This window comes from Chelonia mydas, chromosome 7 (genome assembly GCF_015237465.2).
Source record: "Chelonia mydas isolate rCheMyd1 chromosome 7, rCheMyd1.pri.v2, whole genome shotgun sequence".
Lineage (NCBI taxonomy): Eukaryota > Metazoa > Chordata > Testudines > Cheloniidae > Chelonia > Chelonia mydas.
In genome coordinates, this window is record NC_057853.1 from 5321247 (window position 1) to 5348365 (window position 27119).

Below are 27119 nucleotides of genomic sequence, written 5' to 3' on the forward strand. Positions count from 1 at the left end.
TCAGTGATGCGAAGTCTGGATATTTTCTTAATGTAAATTATCGGAGTTACACTATATGCAGATTTCAGAGTAACAGCCGTGTCAGTCTGTATTCGCAAAAAGAAAAGGAGGACTTGTGGCACCTTAGAGACTAACCAATTTATTTGAGCATAAGCTTTCGTGAGCTACAGCTCTAAGTCTCTAAGGTGCCACAAGTACTCCTTTTCTTTTTACTATATGCAGAGGGGGTCTAACAGCATGTAGGCAAACTCCTCGTTCAGAAATCTCAGCCCAGACGCCAAAACCTGGTTCTTGGGAAGCAGAGATGAATGCAGAGAGCAAACTCCTGTGCTCTTTGCAACAGTTCCCCCCACAAAATATGTATAACAAAATGAACAGTGACACAGCAGGTACTGTCTTCAAGGGCAGCATACGGCACACACGCTAAGAAAAAGAACTTGACTGTCTCTATGCCACCTCATGACTGTCACCATAATAAAATTGGGATAATCTGGGGATTGGGTTTTGCTCTGCTGGGTCGACCACCATGAAGCTCAATCTTGCCGAGGCCACGCATAACAACTGGTGGTGTTTTGCTTTGGGCATCAGTGCTAGATTTTGAGACAATATAGACGTTGAGATCAGGAGGGGGGACAGACATGAAAACATAGCCAGTGTTTTTCTTCCTCTTGACGTCTGTGAGAGAGTGCTCTGTGAATTTACATTCAAAGTCCTGAACCGCTCTGTCCTATTGAGGCTGATCTGACCACAGTAGGATCGTGCTTGCATAAAGGGATCCACAGTTACCATAGAACAGACTGCACCATTCCCTTCCCTGCAGCTGGGTGGCTGAGGTGGCCGAGACCTGCCAGTTCCAGGAGCTGGATTGGCCCCTTGGGACTGTCGCTGGAGGCACAAGTTAGAGCGGCCTTCAAGCTCCTGTAATTTGCACCAGAGGAGAGTCCTTGCACAGAGTGGCTCAAGGATCAGGGGAGCACTGAAGAGAGTTAAAGGCATCTGTGCATTGCACTCAGGTCTGGTGAGCATGCATTGGCCTTGCGTGAGGACCTGGCCCTCGTTTAATAGAGAACAAAGTAATGTTACAAATTCCACGAGGTGCTTATATGGCTGATCTTAAGCATCGGGGATATTGTGTCTGTTGCTCTTTAGGTAGCAAACATAATATGTGGCAACCAAATGGGCACAGTTGGATCCCAAATAAGCAAGTGTCACAAGGTGACTGGTCCCTTTACGGGGTGATGGGGCCAGCTATACCTGTGCTGTAATTAATTAGTTGCTTCCCAGCCTGAGGGGGTGAGTCTAAGGAGGACCAGGTGACAGCTTAATGGACATTTGGGCCTTATAAAATGGTTGAGAAAGATCGGTCTGAGGAGTGGAACCACCAATGGCTGGCTGGTTTCTGTGGAAAGCCCTGAGCCAGGGTCTGCAGAATAGTATTTCATGGGAACCGGCCTCAGGACCCAGTGCTCTATACTGCAGCAGCAAAGGATGCAAAGAGCACAGCCCAGCAGGGGCTGAGAATGGTACACCGGGGAACCAACCTAGGGGCCCAGTGCTCTCTCCCAGAGCCAGAAAGACTCTCGCAGGTAGCCCAGAAAGGGACTGGGAATAGGGCCCAGAGGGCAGGCTGCAGAGAAGCCCCTGACGGGCAGAAGAACCTTTTTGTTTGTCTGGATGTTTAGTTGGACTTCTGCTACTCCAGAAGGGGTCAAGTTTTGTTTGTGAGTTGACTTGGGGGCTAATCCACACCTGCAGCACAAACTGGTGTGTGCAAGCTGTGGAGACCCACCTCAGGGAAGGACACTGAGGCAGGAAGTACCCGTAATGCCATACTCAGCCAGGGGACTATAGGACAGCCATATGCCATGAAATGTATTTGCTAAATATATACTCACATGGAAACCCATCAAAGAGGATCTCAACCTCCCTCCATCAGTTGTGGAAGTTATAAAAGCCATCAACATCCAGAAAGGATGGTATTCTAGCAGAATTATATAAAGTAGCAGGCCCAAAGGCTACTGAGGTGTTTCATGACATCTTGAGTAGCATTTGGAAGGAAAAAGAAATGCCACAAGACTTCAAAGATGCTATTATTGTATCACTTCAAAAACAAAGGCAGCAAAGCTGACTGCGGAAATTACAGAGGCTTTGCTCTCCTCTGTGCAGCAGGGAAAATACTAGCTTGCATCCTACTGAACAGATTCATTGCAAACATATCTGAGGAGACTCTACCAAAAGCGCAGTGTGGATTCAGACCAGGTCGCGGCACTATGGACATGATCTTTGTTGTAAGGGAAAATGTTTAGAGTAGAAAATGGACCTCTATGTAGTTTTCATTGATTTGACCAAAGCTTTTGATACGGTCAACGGAGAGGGTCTATGGGCTATTTTACATAAACTGGGCTGCCCAAGAAGTTTCCTACAAATCATCCATCTGTTCCAGGACCACAAGACAGTGCAAGTGCTTGCCAGCGGTGACTTTCCTGATGTGTTCAAATGGAGTGAAGCAAAGCTGCGTATTTGCTCCAGTACTGTTCAACATGTTCTTTGCCTGTGTCCTCAGCCACAAGGGACTTGGATCAGGGGATATACGTCTGCTACCGACTCCATGGCTCCCTCTTTGACCTTAAAAGACTCAATGCTAAGACCAAGATGCTGGAGAGACATCTCGTTGAGGCACTTTTTGCAGATGACTGCACCTTGATGGCCCATAGACATGACGACCTTCAGGTCATTGTTGATAGATTTTTCTGAAGCATCCCAGCTCTTTGGCCTCACCATCAGCCTCGGGAAGACAGAGGTCTTGTTCCATCCAGCACCTCATTCCAATGCCCCAGTGCCGGCCATCTTCATCCAAGGTACACAGCTGAAAAATGTGGATCAGTTCAAGTATTTGGGCAGCATCATCTTGAGTGACAGTTCCCTTGGTAAGGAAATTTCCTTCAGAATTAGTAAAGCCAGGCCGACTCCAAACAAAAGTCCTTAACCAACACAACATTCTCTCCACCAAATTGAGGATCTATAGTGCAGTGATTCTAACATTTCTCCCGTATGGATCTGAGACGTGGACTCGCTATACACGTCACATTAAACAGCCGTAGCAATTTCATATATGCTCCCTCTGCTCACTAATGAGCTTTCACTGGCAGGACACAATGACCAATATTAAGATCCTTGAGAGAGCAAACACAACCAACATCGAGGAAATGCTACGGAGAGTGCAACTGGGGTGGACCGAACATGTCATCAGAATGGAAGACCACTGCCTCTCAAAACAGATCCTGTATGAGGATCAGAGTCAGGGCAAAAGAAAGAAGGGTCGTCCGCATAAGCGCTTCAGAGATAATCTGAAGAGCAGTCTCCATAGGGCTTGCATCAGTCCCATAGAACTTGAGCAAATGGCTCAGAACAGGACTTAGTGTTGCTCTCTGACAAGATCAGCATGTAACAGGTTTGAGCGGGATTGACAAAATCATCTCCAGGCTGCACGCCACAGAGCTGCATCATCAAACATCCTGGATACAGACTTCCCTTGGCCTCAGTGTGGCCAACTCTGTGCATCAGGGTTCGGACTTTGGAGTCATATGCACAGCCAGAGATGAGAACTGCGACAATATCGTCATCATTGTCAGCAGTGGACTACGAACACCACAGACATGGAAGGAGTAGGTACATACACGCTGCAGTCCTGGCCAGTTTCTGATGGCTTCTAAAACACGGATCACAGTGAGCTCACACACTTATCCTCTTCCCAGAGGGAGAAGCGTGTGGAGTGGAGTGTCTTGTTTTGGTAGGGTTTAGTGGAAATATGCCTTGCACTTGGAGTGGAAAGTGGTGAGGGTTTGTGATAGTCCTTGATTCCCTGTCCTTGTTCCTGTACGCTACAGAAAGCCTGATTCTCCACACACCCCCCCCCCACACACTAGTAATACACACCTGTGCAAAGTGTGTGCAGAGTGTATATACGGTGCCGCTGCCCCTGGAAGTGAGAGGAGAACTTTGACCGGCTAGAGTTTTATACCCTCTTTGCCCCATTGTAAATGACTGTACAAGGAGCAAAACAGAACCCTTGTTGCCTTTTATTTTGTTTCAGGCTCTATTTCCGATGGGACTGAGATACTGCAAAAATACCAACAGTGACTAAAGGCTTTTGCAGACTGGTAGAAATAAATTGTTTCCTTGCATGCAATTAGAATTGATTGTAGTTGTTGTTGTTTTGCGTAGCAGTGGCACCTACAGGTCCCAGTCAGTGATTGAGGCCCCACTGAACTAGCACAGTTCTTGCCTCCAAAAGCTTAGCGTAAGGTGAGAGACAAGAGGTGGAGAAAGCAGAGGGGACAGGGTAGAGGACATGGCAGCAGTGAAACAATGGTGTTTAGTGTCATAAGCAGCAGTCACCGTCCGCCCACTGCTTAATCATTGACTTTATACGGAAATAACCCATTTATCCCACAGCGGCATATACAGCACAGAACATGTGAAAAACAGATTGTCTCATTAAAAACAGAACTTCAACAAAAATTGCATTGATCAAATGTTAGCACAATTGCCATGAGCAAGGGCCGGGAAACTAACGAGTCAGGAAACTGAAAACATGTGAGAGAGGAAAATATTTTCCAGTATTATGACTAGAAATAACCCAACAGAGAATACACTTTTAGTAAAGCTTTTCCAGATAAATTGCCAGTGGCATATTACATTTTTTTAATATAGTGTCTGATGTGGAATTACACCAATAGGTGCTTTCCGACAGCATTCTAGGGAAGTGGAACCCTTTTAAATCCCTAAAGCCAGCTGTAATAAGAATGAGATTTTTAGGATCGATGTAAGGGCCTGGCCCTACAAACATTTTCAGCAGGTGTGTGATGCATATGTGCAAGTATTTTCAGGATCGGGCATGTAGTGAAGCTGATGTCTGAAGCAGGGCTGCTTGTGATTTTGCGTAACCCTGGGAAGACCTTAGTAAAAGTTATGAAAGGATTTTAAAAGTGAACATCTCTTGACAGTGATGACAGTGAACAGTTTAAAAAAATACAAGGGGCCAAATCTGTAGCAACTGGATCAAGTTCTTAAGTGACACTTGATTTTTTCTGTCCTGTATTCACAAAAGGCATTGGGCCAGTTTTAGCAGTGATGTGTATATGGCATAAGTTAGATTAGGTTTGCCAGCTTTCTACTCGCACAAAGCCAAATACCCTTGCCCTGGCCTTTTATCTTTCATCTGTCTGCTTAACCACACCACACCTTCACAGAATCCTCTGCTCCATTTTATACTGTAGATGTTTGACCCTGAAAGGGCAAAGAGAACTTTAACTCTGAAAGACTTTGAAAAGATCAAATGCAGTATTAAGATATCATCTTTCTTTGAAAATAGATCCTACCTGACAGCTTCTTGATCCTGAGAAGTAAGTGGTGTGAGTGGAAGTCACTGGATAAAGGTTAGAATTGGTGGGAAGTGGACACAGAATGGTAGGAACAATGGAATAGTCCACACTTCGTAGTAAAGCTCCATATGCAAGTATCCACATTATTTAAGAGTACCTTCTGGAAGCTCTTATTAATGCTTCAGTTCTGCAATTAAAGATTTCCCGCATTGTAAGGAATCCCTCTTCAAAGGCTAAACTTTAGAACAGGAGTGAGGTGTGTGCTAGGGATTCCAATCATAGCGAACAAAAGCTCTCCGCTTCATTGCTGTTCAAATGTTACTCTTCCACAAAAGAGCAAACCTGAGCCTAATCTGGCTAATTGCAGGAACCAACAGGGTTAATAAAAACTCCAGATAATAATCACAAATAAGCTACAGTGCTGATTGACCTCACCTCTTATCAGTGGCTGCTAGTCGGCTCCATCTACCCTCCTTATTACTATAATAGAACCTGCTTCTTGGCTTGCTGCTATCAGATGGCCTTTCTGATGTTACTGGAAGAACATACTTTCCTGCTTGGTTAAGAACATACTCTCCTTTGCTTTCCCTTTGGAAAACCATGCTGTGGGAAACATTGGTGCTTCAGAAGATGTTGGCTATGGAAAAGAATAAATTCTTGGGGATTTCAGAAGAGTGGAGACCATTCCTTCCCAGACAGATCTGCCCTTCTAGCTAAGGATCTTGGAGCACTTTTAAAGTATTTTTCCTTCATCAAAGTGGTGTATATATAAGAAGCTGTTTCTGGGAACATGATTTAGTCCATTAGAGGAATGGCTAACAGATGTAAGGTCAGCATATGCCCACTTCTGTAAATGTTCTTCAAATGGAGTTGATGAAAGATTTAATATTCAGTACCTTTGTAAGATGCAGTGCTCCTCTATTTGCACAATTTCTCAGAGAAAGAATGGCTGAAATCCATTGTCTGCAGAACAAATCAGCATGCTCAGGAGGAAGTGCTGAGAACTTAATTATTTCCTAATGTATCTAAAAGAAGTTTCTTTACTTTGTTCCTTTGTTCACTAGAAAAATGTAGACCATTAAAAAATGTGTTGGGTTTTTTTTTTTTTTGGTCTCTTATCTCACCAGGGACTGGGAGCTGTATGGATTCTATTCATTTCAGGGGATGACTTTTGTATTTCAGAACAGCACGTCCCCTTTTGAGAGATTACCAGCCTAAAGGAAACATCTCACCCAGGGGTGAAAGTAAGTTAGAGGACTTACCGGTATGCCAGAGTCCTGAGCAGGGGGCATGGCCTCAACCGGAAGAGGCATGGCCTTAAATCCCCAGGTCCTTTAAATCTTGATTTAAAGGTCCCGGGGCTCCAGCTGTGGTTGTGGCGGCTGGGAGCCCGGGGCCCTTTAAATCACCCCCAAGCTACCAGCTGCAGAGGCGGCTGGGAGCCCCGGGGCTTGGGGGCGATTTAAAGGGCCCAGGGCTCCCGCTACCGCAGCGGAGCCCGGGGGCCCTTTAAATCACTGAGGAGCCCTGGGGGCTCCTGGCTGCCACCGCTACCCCGGGGCTCTGGGCTCTGGCAGAGCTTTAAAGGGCCTGGGGCTCCGCTGTGGGAGCAGCTGCCGGAGCCCTGAGCCCTTTAAATCCCTGCCGGAGCCCTGCTGCCCGAGCCTGGGGTCGCGATGGCCGTACTCCATCGGGGATTTAAAGAGCCCCGGGGCTCCAGCTGCCACTACTGCCCCAGCCCTTTAAATCCCCGCCGGAGCCCTGCCGCCGCTACCCCGGGGCTTGGGCAGCAGGGGTCAGGCCGAGATTTAAAGGGCCGGGGGGGAGGGGTAGCAGTGGCTGGGGCTCCAGGGCTCTTTAAATCCCCACCGCAGCCCTGCTGCCGCAGCTACCCCAGGGCTTTAAATTGCCCTCTCTGAAAGCTGGTCCTGGTACGGCGCACTGGCTCTTACCGGTACGCCGTACTGGGGCCTACCGGCTTATTTCCACCTCTGATCTCACCACACGTTCCTACAAGAATTGCTACTGCAATAACTCGTTTCCAGAACTCTCTCTCTTTTTCTGGTGGTTGGTCTGGTCACATTGCTGTTAATACTTCCTTCTGTTTAAAATGGCAAAGAAAACTGACAGTGGGTGTAGCAGATAGCAACAAACAATGGGGAGGAAATAAAGCACAAACGCGAGGAAGAAAATTTAACATTGTTTTTCCATGGGGATTTTTGGACCAGAGCAAGAACAATGGGTGGGTGTGTGATGGGGTAGTCTGCCCCTTAAGAGCAGTACAGCCTACTGGTCAGTCTCACACATGGCATGGCGCTTCCAAGAGTTTGGGTGGTCTGCTACACACAGCCTGAGGAAATATGGAAAGGAGTCCGGGAAGACCTGGCATTCAGAAGGAATCACCAGGGCCTGGGCCCGGGAGCCTTGCAGCGGGGGTGGTGCTGGGCTCTCTTCTCACTCAGCTAATAAGGAATGAGGAATGGGAAGAGAATCCAATATAAATCCTGCCTCCTCCTTCATAGCAGGGCCGATGCCTGCAGACACTGACGGGAGTAAGAAGGCTCCTGCAGCACCTGTGTTAGCAGGGAGCAGACACCAGCAGTGGAAGGCTGCCAACCTTTCTGAGCCTGAGCACTATGTGGGGCTAGCGGAGCGAGATAAATTGCCTCTCAGCTCCGGGAGGAGAGCTTGGGCTTCTGCCATGAGGAGAGACTTAAAGGCAGAGACAACGGACTGGAAACAGAGCTTAGAGAGCTGGCGTGGGAGGAACCCTGAAAGCCAGAAGTACCTTTTGTTATTTGAGACTCTTTGTTATGGCCTTTTTTTTTGTAGGAGGTTTTGTAATAAACAAGGAGGATACGATTGAATCAAGCATCCAAAGTACCTCAAGTGGAATGGTTGGCTTCGTGGGAAGGGACACTGAGGAAGGAAGTATGTACAGCACCACACTGGCTCAGCAGGAGGCGCTACAGAGCAGGCACTCCCTTTGACAGGGTGTCACATTGTGTGTATGGATGTCTCGCATTGTGTGTTGGCCAGTTTGTAAGCTGTTATTTTAAGAAAATAGGACAACTTACCAAAGTATATAGTGGCATCAAGATGTCTGTATTGAAGTGTCTGTTTTTCTGCTCATTTCCAGTAAAGAAATGGAGAAAATACCCCTAATTCAGAATTTCCCAGGCAGAAAAAAGTTCATATTTTTTCTTTTTACTAGGAACAGATCATTGCCCTGGCTCAGGAAAGCACTTAAGATTCTTCTCTATTCGGCAACCCCCCCTAAACACATGCTTAACTTTAACCACATGCTGCAGTGCCTTCAACATCAAAGTTAAGCCCATGGTTAGATGCTTAGCTGAACAAGGATGTTTCCTGAATCAGCTCCCATGTGAGGTTTATTGGTTATAAGAGGGGATCAGTAAGAGTGAATGTCAAAGAGATGCTCATTCATGAGCAGGGGACAACTAACCTTAAAACAGCCGCCAACTAAATAAGGAATGGGGTCCCTTTGATGCTGCCAGTTTCCCCACTGAAGGTGTCTTGAAACCTCACAATGCAAAGGTAGCTTGAAAGAGGGGCATTCAAATGGACAGATCTCACAAGCATCCCACAAACTGTATGCAGGAGTGATAACCCTTATTCTGTGCTCCTACCTCCAAACTCTTGTTTCCTAGGGACATATAGTGAGTGTCTGAAAAGACAGCAGGGCTTTACTATTGCAGCACAAGGCAGAATCCAAAATACCCAAGGGGCCCCTTTATGATATTTTCAAGCTGGACGTTATAGCTGTCTTGTCATCACATTTCTCATGACAACTTAGTTTGCAAAGCTGAAGGGGAAAAAGGATATAAAACGTAGGGTCTGAGTGTCTGATCTCACCCAAGGTTTACACCAGTGCACCTGTATTGCCGTCAGTGGGCTTATTACAAATTTACACTCATGTAAAAGAAATCAGAAGGAGAAACCTTGGCTTGTAGTGGTCAAGAGAGACCAGTCTGAGCAGGGGGTTGGACTAGATGACCTCCTGAGGTCCCTTCCAACCCTGATATTCTATGATTCAGTTACTTGATGTTCTTGGGGGTGCTATGCTGTGATAACAATAAACCATAAGGTTAATCTCACTCTGCTATGCATTTTACAGGATATAAAGTCAGGTTCTCATTAATCATTATTAATGCTTATTTATTAAACACCAACAATGTGTTTGGTGCTGTGAGAGACACAAGATACAGACAGTCCCTACCTTGAAGAGTATCCATTCTTCTTTGCGGGGGGAAAGGAAATTTCTGTCATCTTTAGTGAATCACTTTTTCCCAATTAAGAGCTTTTATTTCTGAAGTGGAGAGTAATTTTTACTTGAGCTACCCAGCAATCAGTGCAAGTCTGTCTTGCTAACACAGATCAGCAATGTGCCTGACAAACTCACCAAGCAGTGCGGCGTACCTGTTTTTATGCGGGGCTGAGTTTAATGAGAGAGCAAGATGCTGCAAAGAATAGTTGTCAGGGCTGTGAATACTTTCAAATTGCAGTCTTCTCCTGTCCATTCTGATGCTGGAGAGCTCTCTGTCTGAAAGGGAGAGAACTGGCCCACGTGCACACACGAGAGGTGAACCTAAAATTGTCATGAAGTTTAAAACGAAATAAAAGATGGATTGTGGCGCTGAACAGTGACAAAGCGATTAAACTGTGAACGAGCCAGGTCGGTGTGGTGTCAGGATCAACCGTCTGAAATTTGTCATTGCTTCATCACAGGCAGGCTTTGAACCTGGGTTTTTTCTGGTTCTCTTACTCCACACGGCACACTTATGGGCCTCCTCCTCTGGGCAAAACTATTGAAGACAGCTGGAGATTTTCCTGCATAGGAACTACAGGGGAGGACACTTAGCATCAGCTGGAAAGAAAGATGGGTCCAAGCCTCAAAGTTTCAGGAGTGATTGGAGCTGGGCTTTCAGTTCAGCGCATTTAGAAATGGAGCCTGGATGCTAAGTCCAGGTACGAATTGGAACTTCACCAACGTTTAGGGGTGTTTGGATCTGGCGTTTCAGTTCAGACCCATCCTCTGCCTAAAAACAATTGCTCACGTGAATTTGCAACGTTGGGTGGAAAGAATTTATTGGGAGGTTGCTGGGACTTCGCAAGACAGAACTGGGGGATGTGTCTTTTATCGGCATCTCTGCCTTCATTGAGTTTGATGTGTGCCGAGTGTTTCACTGGACTTTGCTAGCGCTGCTGGAGCAGAAAGAAGAAATAAATTACAGAAATTAAGGACTCCAAGGATAGAAAGAGAAAAGGAGAAATGTTACTGCGCCATTCTTTTCCCCTACAGCCTCTCTCAGCCACCTCCTTTCCCCATCCAGTGTTGTTCAATAGGTGTGTGAGCAACAAGTCACATGCAGTGATGTTTTCCCTGTCAGACACATATTTAGCAGCAGTCAACAAACACAAGTATGTCATAGAAGAAAAGAGGGCAGTTCACAGCTGCTTATACTAATGTCTGCAAGTAAAACTCATGCCAGGTTGAACTTGACTTTGTGGCCTTGGCACATTGACTTACTAGGACAGGTAGCACTGAATGTTGGCGGTGCTGCTAGTGAGCTGCTCCTTGGACTTAGGAGATGGGGACAAGAGAGTTACAAGAGAGAGTAAGGTGCAAGAGATTGTTAGAAAAAGCAGAAAGGGGAGGTTGAGTGGAGGAAGAACTGAGGGAGAAGACTGATGAGAAGAGGGAGAGGTGGGCTGGGTAGAGAGACCGGAGATCAGAAGCAACTGGGGATGAATAGAAAACAGAAGGGCAGGCAGAGATGCAGCAAGAGCAAAAGGAAGAGATGGACAAAATGTCTTTGTGAGTCACTGAGAAGCAATGTTATCCCCAGAAAAGCTGAATCAGGCATCCAGCAGTGGTAGGACATTAGAGAAGAGTTTGGAGCTCCCAGCCTAACACAAGAAAATATCATTAAGGGGTGGGTAGAAGGTGATCCTAGTTGATAACCCCAACTCTTCATTTTTCACCTGGGCCCTGTTCCAATTTAACAAGTATAGAATAATAGAACTGGGAGGGACCTCGAGAGGTCATCTAGACCAGTGCCCTGCACTCGTGGCAGGACTAATTATCTAGACCATTCCTGACAGGTGTTTGTTTAACCTGCTCTTAAAAATCTCCAGTGATGGAGATTCCACAACCTCCCTAGGCAATTCCAGTGCTTAACCACCCTGACAGGAAGTTTTTCCTAATGTCCAACCTAAACCTTCCTGGCTGCAATTTAAGCCCATTGCTTCTTGTCCTATCTTCAGAGTTTAAGAAAAACAATTTTTTTTCTTCCTCCTCCTTGTAACAACCTTTTACATACTTGAAAACTGTGATCATGTCCCCTCTGTCTTCTCTTCTCCAGACTAAACAAACCCAATTTTTTCAATCTCCCCTCATAGGTCATGTTTTCTAGACCTTCAGTCATTTTTGTTGCTCTTCTCTGGACTCTCTCGAATTTGTCCACATCCTTCCTGAAATGTGGTGCCCAGAACTGGACACAATACTTCAGTTGAGGCCTAATCAGAGCAGAATAGAGTGGAAGAATTACTTCTCGTGCCTTGCTTACAACACTCCTGTTAATACATTCCAGAATCATGATTGCTTTTTTTGCAACAGCGTTACACTGTTGACTCATATTTAGCTTGTGGTCCACTATGACCCCCAGATCCCTTTCTGCAGTACTCTTTCCTAGGCAGTCATTCCGTATTTTGTATGTGTGCAGCTGATCGTTCCATCCTAGGTGGGGTACTTTGCATTTGTCCTTATTGAATTTCATCTTATTTACTTCAGACTATTTCTCCAGTTTGTCCAGATCATTTTGCATTTTAACCCTATCCTCCAAGGTACTCACGACCCTTCCCAGCTTGGTATTGTCCTCAAACTTTATAAGTGTACTCTCTATGCCATTATCTAAATCATTGATGAAGATATTGAACAGAACCAGACCCAGAACCGATGCCTCCGGGACCCCAATCGTTATACCCTTCCAGCATGACTGTGAACCACTGATGATTACTCTCTGGGAATGGTTTTCCAACTAGTTATGCACCCACCTTATAGTAGCTCCATCTAGGTTGCATTTCCCTAGTTTATTTATGAGATGGTCAAGCAGGACAGTATCAAAAGCTTTACTAAAATCAAGATATACCACATCTACCACTTCCCCCTTATCCACAAGGCTTGTTACCCTGTCAAAGAAAGCTATCAGGTTGGTTTGACATGATTTATTTTTGACAAATCCATGCTGACTGTTACTTATCAGCTTATTATCTTCTAGATGTTTGCAAATTGATTGCTTAATTATTTGCGCCATTATCTTTCTGGGTACAGAAGTTAAGCTGACTGGTCTAATTCCCTGGGTTGTCCTTATTTCTCTTTTTATAGATTGGCACTATATTTGCCCCTTTCCAGTCTTCTGGAATCTCTTCCGTCTTCCATGACTTTTCAAAGATAATTGCTAATGGCTCAGATATCTCCTCAGTCAGCTCCTTGAGTATTTCAGGATGCATTTCATCAGGCCCTATCTTGTCCAAGTAATTTTTAACTTGTCCTTTCCCTATTTTAGCCTCTTCTGATCCTACCTCATTTTCACTGGCATGAACTACGTTAGACGTCCAGTCACTACCAACCTTCTTGGTGAAAACCGAAATGAAGTCATTAAGCACCTCTGCCATTTCCACATTTTCTGTTGTTGTTTCCCCCCCTTATTGAGTAACGGGCCTGCCCCGTCCTTTGTCTTCCTCTTGCTTCTAATGTATTTGTAGAATGTTTACTTGTTGCCCTTTATATCTTTAGATAGTTTGATCTAGTTTGTGCCGTGGCCTTTCTAATTTTGTCCCTACATACTCGTGTTAATTGTTTATATTCATACTTTGTAATTTGACCTAGTTTCCATTTTTTGTAGGACTCTTTTTTTTTTTTTTATTTTGAACATCCAGAACAAATCCTGCAATGGTAATAATCCTGCCTAACCACCTGTATGTGAGGATTATCTATCTTCCTCCTGCTAGGGCTGAGTCATGGCCTATTTTTGAGCCCTTCTGCACAGCTGATCTATAGATTGCTGGTTTGGGCTGAGGTTAAGTGGCCACAAGTGGCACCAATTACTGCAGGCTCTCTTAGGGGCTCGGAAAATCTAAACATAGAAGCTCATGAGTAAAAATAAGGTAATGAAAGAAGGCTGGTGTGATCACAGTGTATCCAGTATCTCTGTAAGACACTTGGCCAGGAAGGTACTGCCAGAGAGATGCAGGGGTTAGAAATTTAAAACAAAAACTTCAGGCCTATCATGGGTCAGATCAAAGGACGCAGTAAGGGTTAATGGAGGGTATAAAAGAGAAATGATATCAATTAGTTTTCAAAAATCCCATCAGGCTTGCAAAAATCATTTTGAGAGACTCAGGGCGAGATCGTCAGACTTCAATGACATGAAATTGATTCGCACCAGCTGAGGATCAGGCACCCAGCTTGAGATGCACTGGAGGAAACTTTGCAGGACTGACCCTTAAATGTGGTGAGAATCATGTCCTTTAGTTACTTTACCTTTGGTCAGCTGTTTGCTACCCAGGTTAATTGCCTCAAAATGTTATTTCAGGACTGCAAGAGGAAAAGAAAGAGCTGGATACATATTTTAAAATGATAAAATGTCAGCAGACTGCTAATATTACCTTTCTTTTTCTTCATGGTTTAATAAAGCACAGTTCCATGATGCTTAAAAAGCTAATGCTGGGGCTTAAGTGAAATTTACAAGTCATGGTCTTGTGTCTTTGCAAGTCTCTTTAACAGGTGTTAGCATAAAAACTGCCCAGATGGCTCCGATCCTCAGAGCAAAGCCAGTCTCTTAATAATTTCATTCTTCACCATTAGAGGACAAAGCCTTCGCTCTGCCCAGCTGGTAAATATATGCATCAAACTCCCTCAGTGGTTGCCATTAAAACATCACCACAGTTGCTTCAGAGTCATATTTGAGATATAACAATATTTCCTGCAGTATTTCAGACCCATAAAGTCCTAGACAAGCATTCAGGAAACTGAGCTTAGATAAATAACTGGCAACTTTGCTGTCAGGCTCAGAGGGGCTGAGGACCAAATGGGCATTGGAGACTGAACTATTCCTAGTAGTGGTTCCCCTGGGTAGATCACAATTAAGATACATTGGCAAAATACCATCAAGGAAGCTTGGAGAGCAGCTACTGTGCTGTTCCTGTTCTGTGGATAAATAAAGGATTTCCCCTCTAAGAATGTCAGCCTAGCACGTTTAACAAATGTACCCTGCTTGTGGAATGAGAGGATGGTCATGCTTAATAGCTGATCCAGAGCCCACTGAGATCAATGCAAAGATTCCTGTTGATTCGAATAGGCTTTGAATCAAGTCTTTATTTCCAGTGTGCCTTCTGGATAGGTACGGTACATAAGCAAAGGTGTGCAAGGGATGTGTTTATTGCTGGTTGCTGGCTGGAGATTATTTTTCTGTGCATGGCCAGGCCACCTTTGGAACATTCTAACCCTGGTTATGTTTAAAAAAAACAAAACCTTTTGTCTCCAGGACTTGCAAAATCCCAGAGACAGGCACTAGGAGATATTTTATTTTTCCAGGGGAAGACCATAAGCCTTGATGAAAAATGTTTGCATAATAGAGACAGGAAGCTTTAAAAGCAAGTCAGAAAACTGTCTGAATATGTTCAGTATCTCTCTCATATATTCAGTTTTAATCAGACTTTGTTGGCTGATGGGGAACAAGAGCGTCTGTTATTGTACATCTCCAGAATGCTGCAATCTAAGGAGACAAATGAATTATTTTAGCCATACCAAGGTTATAGCAGCAGGAGCTCAGTGAAGAATACATCTGCAGCAAGTAAATATCTTTATGCATCAGCCAATGAGAGTGTTCCTTCTGTGCATGTAGTTAGGTTTTGTTTGGCTTACAAGAGGAAAAAGCCATGCAATCCACTAATGTCCATTAATCTGCCGTGTGAGAGTTCTACTTTGGATACCTTGTTTTCCTCTAAGGGCCTAATTCTCTTTAGTTAGAAATATATTCATGACTGCTGTTACCTTTGGCACTCAGTTCCACACATTAATTACCCGCTATGCTAAGGAATGTCTCCCAGAGGCTCAGCCCTTTCTTAGCGTCAGATCATAACCGCTTTTGGAAATTGCTGGTACCTCTGTAATAGCTCTGTCCCCTCCACCTTTCCTAGACCCTCAGAATTGTATCTGCACCTCTGTCGTGCCCTCCTTAATCTGCTCTTCAGTTGTGTTCATTAGATTAGCTTCCCTAACCACCCAATATCTATTACCCCAGAACCCCCTGCCTATGTAACAGACTAGGGCACACAGACATGGTTGTGCCAGCTCTTCGTGCAGCTCTACTTCTGCCTGGTGCTCTGTTCCTGCATTCTAATGCTGTTTGATTTCCAAGTTGCTATAAGACACGGAGTTAACGGGATTAGGTTTCTGTCTAAACCCAGTTGTTGTTGTGGTGACTTGCAGTCTGGGACCATTAAAGTCAAGGCATCTCTTACCATTTCTCTTTACATTGGGCTACATTCCATTCCATGAGCTACTCACACCATAGTGCCTCGTTAGTCTGTTTCTTCTTCGCTATGGGCTAGCCCTATGTGTGGAGTTCTTTGGGGGAGAGTATTCTGGAGTATATCATATCATAGGGTCACCTTTTCATGCTGCAAGAAAGGGGGCTCTTTGGCTTTCCTGAGGCAGGCTGGGAAAGCTAGAAGTCTGTCTGACATTCAGTACAGCCCCTGTCAGCCAGTCAGAGCTGCCCCTGCACAGTGGCATCAAGGACTGGATTTTCTGCTTAATGGAATCTCTTCAAATACTTGGTGCCTGAGTCCTTGCCACGGGGAGGTGATGGGAATAGTGCTACAGCTACGTAAGTGTTCGGAGTTGAGTGCCAGTTGACACTTTTTTCAGCTTTCCAGGTCGGCTGTGACACAGATGATTTTGGAGCGGAATGGCGAGGGGAGATTGATTGGCTTCCCAAACCGTGGGGAGATCTTTTAACTGGCCTTTGTTGGGAAGCAGTAATATTAAAAATAACCCCCCCATACACAGTCCCAACCTTAACCTCTGTTCATGCCAGTGGTGGATAACAGAACCCCACTGTTATCCAGGGGGAGTGTTGGCTCACAATGTGCTTCTTCCTGAGCTTGCAAACATCTTTCCATGGCATGATTCGAGGCAGTTGGTGTTTGTTGAACGGAGGGGACAATCTCTGCATGGGAAATGCTGGTGCAATTTAGAGCTGAGTCAGTAGTGACTGGTTCGTGCACTCTCTCACACACACAGATTTTCTGCTGCATATGGTGTCCCTAGGAATGGTGTCCACATTTTAAAAGCCTTGTATGTTAAAGTGCCACATATCACACAGTCATGAGTGAAAGATCCACTATGCAATTTACAGAGCTGAACTCAAGACCTGAGCTTGCTTTAATGATTTATTAAACCAGCAAACTGCACGGTCTTTGTCTTTCATTCTGGATTAGATTGCAAGCAATTTTTGTGCTGAATTAATTGTTCTCAAGAAATCAAGAGTCACCTGGTTTTGTAATGTTTCCTCTCCGTAATAATTGCAAAAGTGAAAAATCTGGGTTTTATTGCTTAGATGAACAAGAGTAAATTTTACTTTTCCCTATAGGACTTCACCATTATCTCAGATGTTTGTGCAAAAATGTTGAAATGTTCTTACTTAAAGCTAATATTTGTTTATGATGCAGTTGATTTAAAGGCTTTAATTTATGTGATTACGTTCCCAATCCTGCAAACGCTTGCACATATGGTGTCCCTAGGAATGGTGTCCGTAGCCTCTGTTTGCCAGAGGGTGGAGATGGATGGCAGGAGAGAGATCACTAGATCATTACCTATTAAGTTCACTCCCTCTGGGGCACCTGACATTGGCCACTGTCGGCAGACAGGATACTGGGCTGGATGGACCTTGGGTCTGACCCAATATGGCCATTCTTATGTTCACATATGAGTAACCTTAAGCGTGTGAAAAGCTCCATTGAACTCAATCAATGGGATTGTTTACACACACAAGTGTTTATAGGATTGAGACCTATATATGTCAGCATTTAAAGCAACGAAAATACAGCTCGGATGTAACCATGTCACTAGTAGGTAACAAATGCCTAGGCCTTTTCAATTCACCTCTCCTGTCTTGGATTTTTTAGGTTGCATCAGGTGAATTTTGATGCTCCCACCTGCGAAGGCAAACGACGAGAAACGCTCTCGCTAATAGGGGACTTCTCTTCTTCTGCAGAATTCTTCGTCACTATCGCGGTCTTTGCTTTCCTCTATTCCTTGGCAGCCACTGTTGTTTACATTTTCTTCCAGAACAAATATCGTGAAAACAACAGGGGGCCTCTAATTGTAAGTGGAAATTTTCAGTGTCCTCAAATCTGTCTTTTTCCTGTTAGATTTTTGGTGCTTGTGTTTGTTGTCTTGTTGGAGAACTGATGAGTGTCCCACTTCCTTGTGCAGCTCTTGACTCTGATACTTTAATGTTGATTTAATCATTTGGGACCATGAGAATAGGGATGATGGAAACACATGGCCCATATAAATATAATTTGGTCTCAATCCTGTGAGTATGTGTGGTACATTATGCCCCTTGACTTCAATGAGACTTTTCAATTGTGTTGTAAGTGTTTTCAGGATAGTGGTGAAGCTACTGGTGGAATGTGGGGTAGTGGTGAATGGATGGTCTGGGAAGGAGAGACTGCTGAGGCCAGGAAGAAGTAGGCAGGTGGAAAAGAAGAGGGAGAAAATAAATCTCTAGGAGCAATACAGATCTTAGAGTGACCCTAACAGGCCACTAAAATGATGCCTTGGAATCCAAGTTTAACCCTGAAGACAGCTTGTTTGATGATTTAGCAGCTACATCCACATCTAAATTTCAGACCATTATCTGCTGTAGGTGTGTTGAGAATGCGACAGGGGCCTAAGCTACTGTGTAGTCAGCTAGAAATATTTTGCTCCCTGGGATGGGGTTTTGTCACATTATTTGTGGAATGTTTCTGGGGCTGGTTCTGCAGCATCACACTGTCCTCCTTGCTGAGTTCCCCATACTCAGGTGCACAGTTCCATACTGGGTCTTAGTTTATCCCCCTATTTAAGCTAACAGCATTTTGTAGCTGCTGCTTCAGTGCACCATAGCTGTGGTTGTTTCTCTACAAAGATTGATTCTTGTGAGGTCAGAATAAAAATCAATGGCTATTAAATAACCACTTTATAATAAATCAGTCTTTTAGGGTCCTTTTCTTCCTGGGTTCCATTCGCACTTGAATGCATCGTGAATCGTGAGATGCCCTTTGGTCTGTTTATTCAGATAATCTCTGCATATTTGAGCCTCACGCTACATTCGCATTTAATTGGTTCTGTGAATATGCAAGCTTTTATGGGAACCCACTTGTGTCTTGTCTCCTTATTAACATATAGAATTCTTCCCTCCAAAGATTGTAGAGGAGAAAAAGGACATACTAGGGGTGAGTTGTGAAACATAAGGCTACGGAGAACAATTAAATTAGAGAGGAGCTTAAGGGAAAAAATTTAGCTCTGGATTTCAAATGCCCTAAAGTTCATTGAGGCTGGCGGGGGGAGGGATCCCGGCTATTTGGTTCAGAACTGTTTCTACAATGACTCATAGTTTTACATGCATAATAAAAACACAAGGTAAATAAAAGCAAAATACTATAAATTACCAATATAGAAGGGATGTACCTATTAAAGGAAATACCTAGAATAAAAGTAATGAAAGAAGAAAAATGGGAAGGTAGCATTAATGTCTTTTTAGTGCTGGCTGAAAAATTTTTCTTAAAAAAAATGTCTATTTTGAGCTATTCAACTTTTTTGCAACATTCAGAATTTCCAACATTTTGACAAATTGTTTTAAAATAAAAAAAATATTAGTTTCAATTCCCATCTAATGAAATAAAAATGCAAGTGTTTTGGGTTTGGGGTTTTTGTCTCTCCTTTTCCTCTTTTCACACTGGAGGGCAAAACATTTACTGGAAAAGGTGAGGAAAAGGAGGGGAAATCCCTAAAAAAAAGTGAAATCTAAACATTTTTTGCTTTGATTCCATTTTATTTTATTTGAATTAAGTACTTTTTTATTTCAAGTTGCTTAATCAGAAAATCTGAATATTCCACAGGAAAAAATCTGAACAAAATGAAAAATTTTGGTTTCAATTTTGTTGTGGAAAATAATTCACATTTTTGACCAACTCTAATCACTACAGAAAATAACTTACAACAAGGAGAGTGGAAAAATCATACTAAAATCTCAGAATACCATGTAGTTTGTTTTTGCATGATATTTTACTGTTAAGAATATCACTGCCATATTGCTTCCAAAATTCATTCAAAATCCGTGATGCAGTCACGGGTAACAGTTTAGTATTAATTCACTGTGTTCTATTTAACCAATTGTAATGGAGTCCAGGGGTTAAATTTAATAGGCTTCTGTGGCTAATGTTGTTGTTCACAGTTTTTCCATCTGTAAAACAAGGATAATTTACATTACTCATATGGGTGTTCTTAACATTAAGCCGTCCATTTGCACGGTGTTTTAAAGATGTAACCAGCTGTTGGTGCTGAATATTGTTATTAAGTGTCATTGGAGCATCACATCTTGCTGGGTATCTTAATAATGAATACACATGAAAATTTCAGAGAAGTTCTAGTAACTTGCTGAGATTTTTTTCTCTTGGAAATATCATTAAATGCAACTTTTAACTGGCCTGTCCATTTACACAGCATGGTTGGGAGCGTAGTAACCATTACAAAATTATGCTGACAATTATTGACCCTCTTGGTTATCTCATTGAGTACTTGTACTTCCCTGCTGTCTCTATCCATCTGTCCAGCTCCTTGGGGCACAGACTATCTTTATGTTCTGTGTTTGTGCAGCGCCTAGCACAATGGGCTCTGGTCCAAGACCAGAGTTCCTAGGCACTACCATAATATAAATAAATAATAAAATTAATAATTTGTACATGTAATGAGATTGATTGGGAGTGTTTGGATGCTGGCAACAGAGAATTCTTAAAGAGGTTTCCTCAAAGAAAACAAACTAGTTCTTAATCTTCTCTTCAGGTTGGAGAGACCAATCTCTATTACAGAGATAACATGGGTGGCACAAATCAACACCGAGTAACCCTGCCCTTCCCATTTCAGCCAGAAACACATCTCCTAGTCAATTGTGGAGAATCTGCCACCTCTCCAAGTGAGAGGGAGAAAATGGGAGTAATGCCTCAGTCACTAAGCCCAGTGGAAAAGAGAAGTGATTTTGAGACACAGTAATTTAAAACGTTTCTACCTGAAGGAGTTAGTGGAGTGGTAAGGCACAAAGAAGCAAAAGAACGTCAGCAATCAGGTGGCCAGTTAGTCTCCATTCTTTTCACCTTCAGGCCTAGCTGCTCCCCCTAACCATCTACTGGTTCCAAAAGAAGGCAGACCTAGGAAGACAAGTGGAGGGAAGACATTAAAATCCCTGCTCTGTGCAATGGCAAAATATCATCAAAACAGAGAGCCCAAGAAACCAAGAGGCAGAACCTACAAAGGAAGAAAAAGCAGGCATAGCCAGACCTCATTCAAGGGCCTATATCACTTGAGTTTACTTCCCAGTATGAAAATTAAAAGTGCAAACCAGTATCCTTTATGGCACAAGTCCATGTAGCCCATATAAGGGTGAAATATTGGCAGTGAAAAGCCTGTAACACACCTTTCAGTTGCAGGTTGATGTTGTAGTGGAATGTAGTATCCAGGAAGATCTATCCAGATGTATGGCTACCTTTGATCCCTGAGATGCTGATCCTCCCAAAGACCATTATTCTACAACTCTAGAATGTTCTGAGCAGCGTTGAAGCAATCTAAGAGGCCTCCTGTTCACATCACTAGAGATACATAGAGCAATTGTCAGTTATTTCCTCTAATCACCGGGGACAAGCACTCCTAGTGCCATTTCTATAATGCATTTTTTCCTGCTCCTGCAGGTAGAAGATGATCATGATTTCAGTCTTCACCTTTGTTCTTGTCCCTGATCCCAGACTGACCTTGAACAAAAAACCCCACCCCTTTTAAACTTCACTCTCACTCTTGAATTGACATTTGTTCATTCTGTGATTACTCCCGCCTTTAAACTTCATGCTTCAGGGAGCTGCTTTTTTCTTTTTTCAGGGTTTTAAAATAAATTCTATAGGAAAAATGGGGAAAAAGCTGCGTCACTTGAAATTTTAAAAAAAGGACAGAAACCCTGAAATAGACAATAGGAGCACTGCCAATGAATCAAATCGCATTGAGCCTAATTTAAAGTAAAGTATAGTATCAATAGAACAAATTCAATATTTTAATTCCTTGCAGGAACAAGAAAATTACATAGCATATATTTTGGTAATTAAAGGTTTTAAATAGTATGAAAAAGCAATCTTTATTACCGTGACAACCCAGAAATCATTAGATAGTATAAATTATTTGTACAAATATACACATTTGTGTGTTAAGGTTCTCAATAAACATCACTTTAATTGAAGCTTATATTTTCTTGAAAAGGACAGAACAGTAAGAAATCAAGCATTATTGGGATTAAATATTTCCAATAACGGAAGATTTCAGTTCCCTCTGCCACCAGTCTGTTGATAATGTTAAAGACAATGCAGGTAGTGATGCCTACCAGTAAAGTTTCCATTATAAGCCCCTGTTTTCAGTGACTTATTACTCTACCAAATTTAACCATTTAGGTTGAAATTTTCCGTGCAAGACCTCCCTAAGGTTGAACTTTTTTGAAAAGTTTCAGCACTACTGGTTCAATTGCTTCTGAGAACAATGTTTTGGAAAAATACATTGTTTTTCCATGTTAAAAAAATTTGTACAGCCATTTCGTTGAGATGCTCTAGCACTGCCTGGGGTCAGGGTTGTGTTTTTTGTCACTGCTTTGAAGATATGCCCACATTGGACCAAGTTATAAGCCTCTGAAAAATCTCAGTTTGCACCTACTCAGCAGAGACTTGTTAGTGATTGACAGCTAAATTGTCTGAAATTGTCTACATGGACTTGTGCCAGTGTCTGAAAGCCTGTGCTGTGTCACACACAGGCACAAAGTAATCCACCATCTGTGCAGTTTCCTTCATGCAGCCAATGAAATTGTTGCTTGCTGTAGAGTAAGGGTTTGTGATTGGTGGAGTTATCTCTGAGTGGTCTAAGACTTGTGGCATAGAATAGATACATACCTTACTGTAGCTGTACAATGTACACGTGTAGTTTGTAAAGGCAAAATGCCTGAGAACTTAAAATGGGAGAGTAACAGACTGCCAATCCCAGGGATGATTCAAGTTGGTGATAACCTAGACAAAATTGTTCTCAGCTAAGCTTGTAGTGCTTTCCATCGCTTCACACAGACTCAACAGACATTCTGGGCTTCAGAGTGACACCCGATGACAATCCTAGAATCTTATATAGATTCCTTCTGCACTAAGTATGCTCTGTCCCCCCTCAGCTCCTGCATGCTGACCACACTGAGCTTGGGCTTATCCTCACAGAGCAATTGAGCAGGCTCTAGCCCAAGGCTGCACTGGATTTTCCTTGTAATTGTTTCCTCTGACTGCTGGCCTCTGTGGTACCAGGCACAGGACCTGAAAGCAGGGAGCCTGTCTCTCCTTTCTCTCAGTGCAGGCCCCCACCCAGACAGTGTGGCAGAGAAGGCGGGAGCTACCTGACTCAAATGCAGATGGGAGAAAAAGAGGAAGGGGAGAGGGAGTGGGGATTGGAAAGAGAGCCATGACTGGGGGACAGGAGTAAAGGGAGCAGAAGACAGGGCAGAGGGGACAAGAGCAGTCTTAATTCTGGCATTTCCTGACTTTTGGGTGCTTGACTTTGCAACCGCAATGTTCTTTTAACATAGTTTTTTGGATGTAATAAGTATGCACAGTATGTACTGAGCTGTTTGTTAATAATTAGTTATAAGCATCAGTCACATTTGACTCTGCAGATGAACTTTGTTTTCTTTCAAAATCCTAAATAACATGCACGTTCTAAATATAAGTCTGGGTCCTTCTCAAGGAATGAAAAAGTAGGGGAACAAATATAAAGGAAAAGCTATTTGAGTGACGGATTAGTATTCAACAGCCAGGAATATTTTTAAAGGAATTAATTACACAGGTGACCTGGACTCTAATGGGCATAGAGTCTCATTCTGAGATTTACCAAAAAAAAAAAAAGTAATTTTCTGAGACATCCATTACTCAGGGCAGGTATCTATCAATCTGAGACTGATGGCCCTGTTTCTGAGCACATTACAGTGGAGTGACTCTATTATCTTGCAGGGAATCGCTCCTGATATACACTGGTCTGAGATCAGAATCAGGCTGGATAATCGTAATGCATTCCAGTCTCATCTATTTCAGTAATGTACTGAAAAACTATATACTCTCAGTCATTGACAAGCAGATAGGAACCAATCCAATTAAGCCATACAAAGCTTTTGGGAATGTGGGGTAGGCAATGGGATATTTCCATCAAGTCCTGAACGGGAAACTGTTTGGGGGACATTCATAATCTGCATCAGTCAGTAGATATCACTCCATCGTCTTGTTTTTCTTCACAAGCTTCTCCATGTGTACACCACTTAGAATATGTAATGTGACAGCTATATTACATTGTATCTTCATCTGCTTTTACTGTTTTCTGGGGGAGAGTTATAGGTCATCCTAAAAAATCACATACGCACGTGTAATTGTCCTTGAATGTAACTTTAATATTCAAATCAATTACAATCACTGCACAAATTACTAAGAGCATTAGAAAACTGATACTGATGCAGGCTATGAAAATGATTACAAAACTGAAGAGAGACTTCTCACATGCAAAGTGATCAGTGGATACATCCCATTGATAATACACATAAAAATTAGTGGATGTAAGTTTCCAAATGCAAAAGGATGAGGTCTTTCCTTAGTCTCTGGAATTCAGTGAATAATTAAAACAAACAGGAGGTTATTTGGTATTCTACATATAGTATGTAACAATTACAAATATGTACATTTAAAACAATACTGTCTATTTTTCTCTTCCTCACAAGGTATCCTCTGCTGCATATTTTTAAACTTTGTCCTCCTTAGTTTAGAAATCAGTAAGAATTCCCATAAACATCCAGAGAAGAAAACAAATACACAGAACAATGATCGCCTCTTTACAATTAAAACAAAAATGAAAGCTACCAACCAACTTAAGGAGTCTGTGCATTTCAACGTGACATTTCCAATCTGCATTTGTCATTTCCTTTTTAAAACACAAGACTGTTTTACTGCGTGCTTTATTAGAATAGAATGTGCGTCATCTCTTCGAACCAAGAAGGTTCCAACTGTATCTGTCAGATTCTTAATGTTCCAAACTATCATGGTTTATCATCACAGAGCTAAATCATCACACCTGAAGTATTATTTTATTTTACTATTCAAAGAAGTTACACTCTTGTCCAAGCTTCAGTTACTCATAGCTTAAAACAAGTAAAATGCAGATTTACTTTGGGCAGGGGCGAGAGAAAGAACAGACAATTGCCCATCTTGCAGGCCAAAGGCAGAGTCTGGAAAGTCTTCATTTTCCTCTTCGCTGATCCCTCAGAACTTTGCGAGTTTCCATACCAGAATATGGCAGGCTGCTAGCAAGCTCCATCAGTGAAAAGGCAAAAAGGATACAGCCAGCTCTCTGGACTTCTTTTCCTTTAACTTTATACTCTGGTTCAGGGGCTTCCTCATCCTGAGAATTTGCTGATAGACAGGCATCAATTTTGACTGGGGGGGAAATCGTTTTTCAGACTCTGTCAAATCCGCTCCAAGCCTTTCCTTAACCCTAGGCATATGAATCTCGTAGAAAACCTTATGCCAGATCTAGATGTCTCCCCAGCATGGTCAGATTTATGTGGGGGGAATTCACCAATCCAGGAAGCATTTTCAGAACAGTATTATATGACAGGAGGAAAAACAGGTTGCCAATGTACTACCTGAAATTAAAAAAAAAAAAGGCTTACAGGCTTCTTTTAAAGGTTAACAGAAGGGAAGGTGAAGACATGTGTAGCTGTGACTTTTGGCATTGAGGAATGTGATCGCATGCAGTAGGGGACTGTACATTTATTTTCCGAATAGTTTGTTACCGTTTTTCAAAAAGTAGTCTGAAAAATGGATTGTGTTACCTTGCACATTGCAAACCTTTCAGTAGAGGTTGAAATTGTGCTTCCTTATTGAATCTAAGAACAATGAGAGAGAGTGCGGAACGTCCATTCTAAGGACAATTGGTTAGTAAATACGAATTTTCAAATCCAAGTAATAGTCTGACATTCTGATAAATACAGAAAAACCTCATATGCAGTCCTAGAACTTTAAGCAAGAATCTACACCCAAGGGAAGCCTGGTTTCCAAGTGTCCGCAAGGAAGCTATAATTTAGAGCTGAGTCAAATCTTTTGTACAGGGGAGCACCTCAAAGGGAAGTGCTGGTAGGCATTGTTATTTTTCATTCATTTGAATTACAGCAGTGCCCAGAGGCCCCAACCATGATACCAAGATCAGGTCCCCGTTGTCCTACACTTTTATTTCATAAGAAATCGCCCAAGCCCTGAAGAATTTACAGTCTAAATACACAAGAAATAGGCTGGGAGAAGGGTAATACTATTGTCCCCATTGTACCAAAGGAGAACGTTTACACCCCAAACTGGAACATGCTAATATAGAGCTGACTTTGTCTCCAGACAAGGGGCACTTTGTATGGCTGAAGGAACGTGTGTATTCTGGAAATGAATGGAAAGGCAATCCTTGCCAGAGGATGTTGTGAAGGCCAAGTCTATAACAGGGTTCAAAAAAAGAACTAGATAAGTTCATGGAGGATAGGTCCATCAATGGCGATTAGCCGGGATGGGCAGGGATGGTGTCCCTAGCCTCTATTTGCCAAAAGCAGGGAATGGGCAACAGGGGATGGATCACTTAATCATTACCTGTTCTGTTCATTCCCTCTGGGGCACCTGGCACTGGCCACTGTCGGCAGACAGGATACTGGGCTAGATGGACCCAGTGTGACCATGCTTATGCATACGCTCTAAAGTCTGCTATGTGATTGTGCCTATCTTAACATACATAGGTACAAATGTTGCTGTTGTTCATCAAAGTATCCCTCGATGCCATCAGACTTGGTGACCTCCCGCAACACTGAAGTGTGGAAGGTGGCAACACTCATGGCAAAGTAGCGTTTGTGAATTTGACTGCCATTGGTTTGAGAGATGCTCTTGTTCTTGTATTTTGAGGGCAGTGGGGTGAATGCCATAGTCACTCCTATGACAGCTCATTTTAAGGTTTTATCCTCTAGTACATGCTGGCAACAAACTTCCACACCATTAACCAACAAACAGAGGCTGAGTTTTCATTGAGGCGTCCTAGGAATCAGGCCATCTCCACGCTGATCATTGCACTGTGGGACAGGAGCTGGAGGGCTGTTTGCACCATGTGTGCTAACAGGGTAGTGAGATCCATCCACACGGAAAGGATTAAAGCTACAAAGATTGAGCATCAATTGCTGTTTGTCCTGGTGAAGCATAGTCTATGTGGCATGATTGTAAACAGATTGGAGCACCTGGGAGAGATCTACAACTATATGAATTGGTGTAGCTTCAATAGAGCCATGCTGATTGTCACCCGCTAAAGATGTGGTC

The 27119-nt window shown here is 43.0% G+C and overlaps 1 protein-coding gene across 3 annotated transcripts in view; it reads left to right on the forward strand.

The window, feature by feature from the left end:
• Positions 1 to 27119, forward strand: part of SYNPR (synaptoporin) — a 175261-nt gene that overhangs the window by 138883 nt on the left and 9259 nt on the right. For all 3 annotated transcript variants that reach the window (XM_037905526.2, XM_043551779.1, XM_037905527.2), the window contains one exon: positions 17601 to 17799. In XM_037905526.2, coding sequence (XP_037761454.1) covers positions 17601 to 17799 — 199 coding nt within the window. The remainder of the gene's footprint in view (positions 1 to 17600; positions 17800 to 27119) is intronic.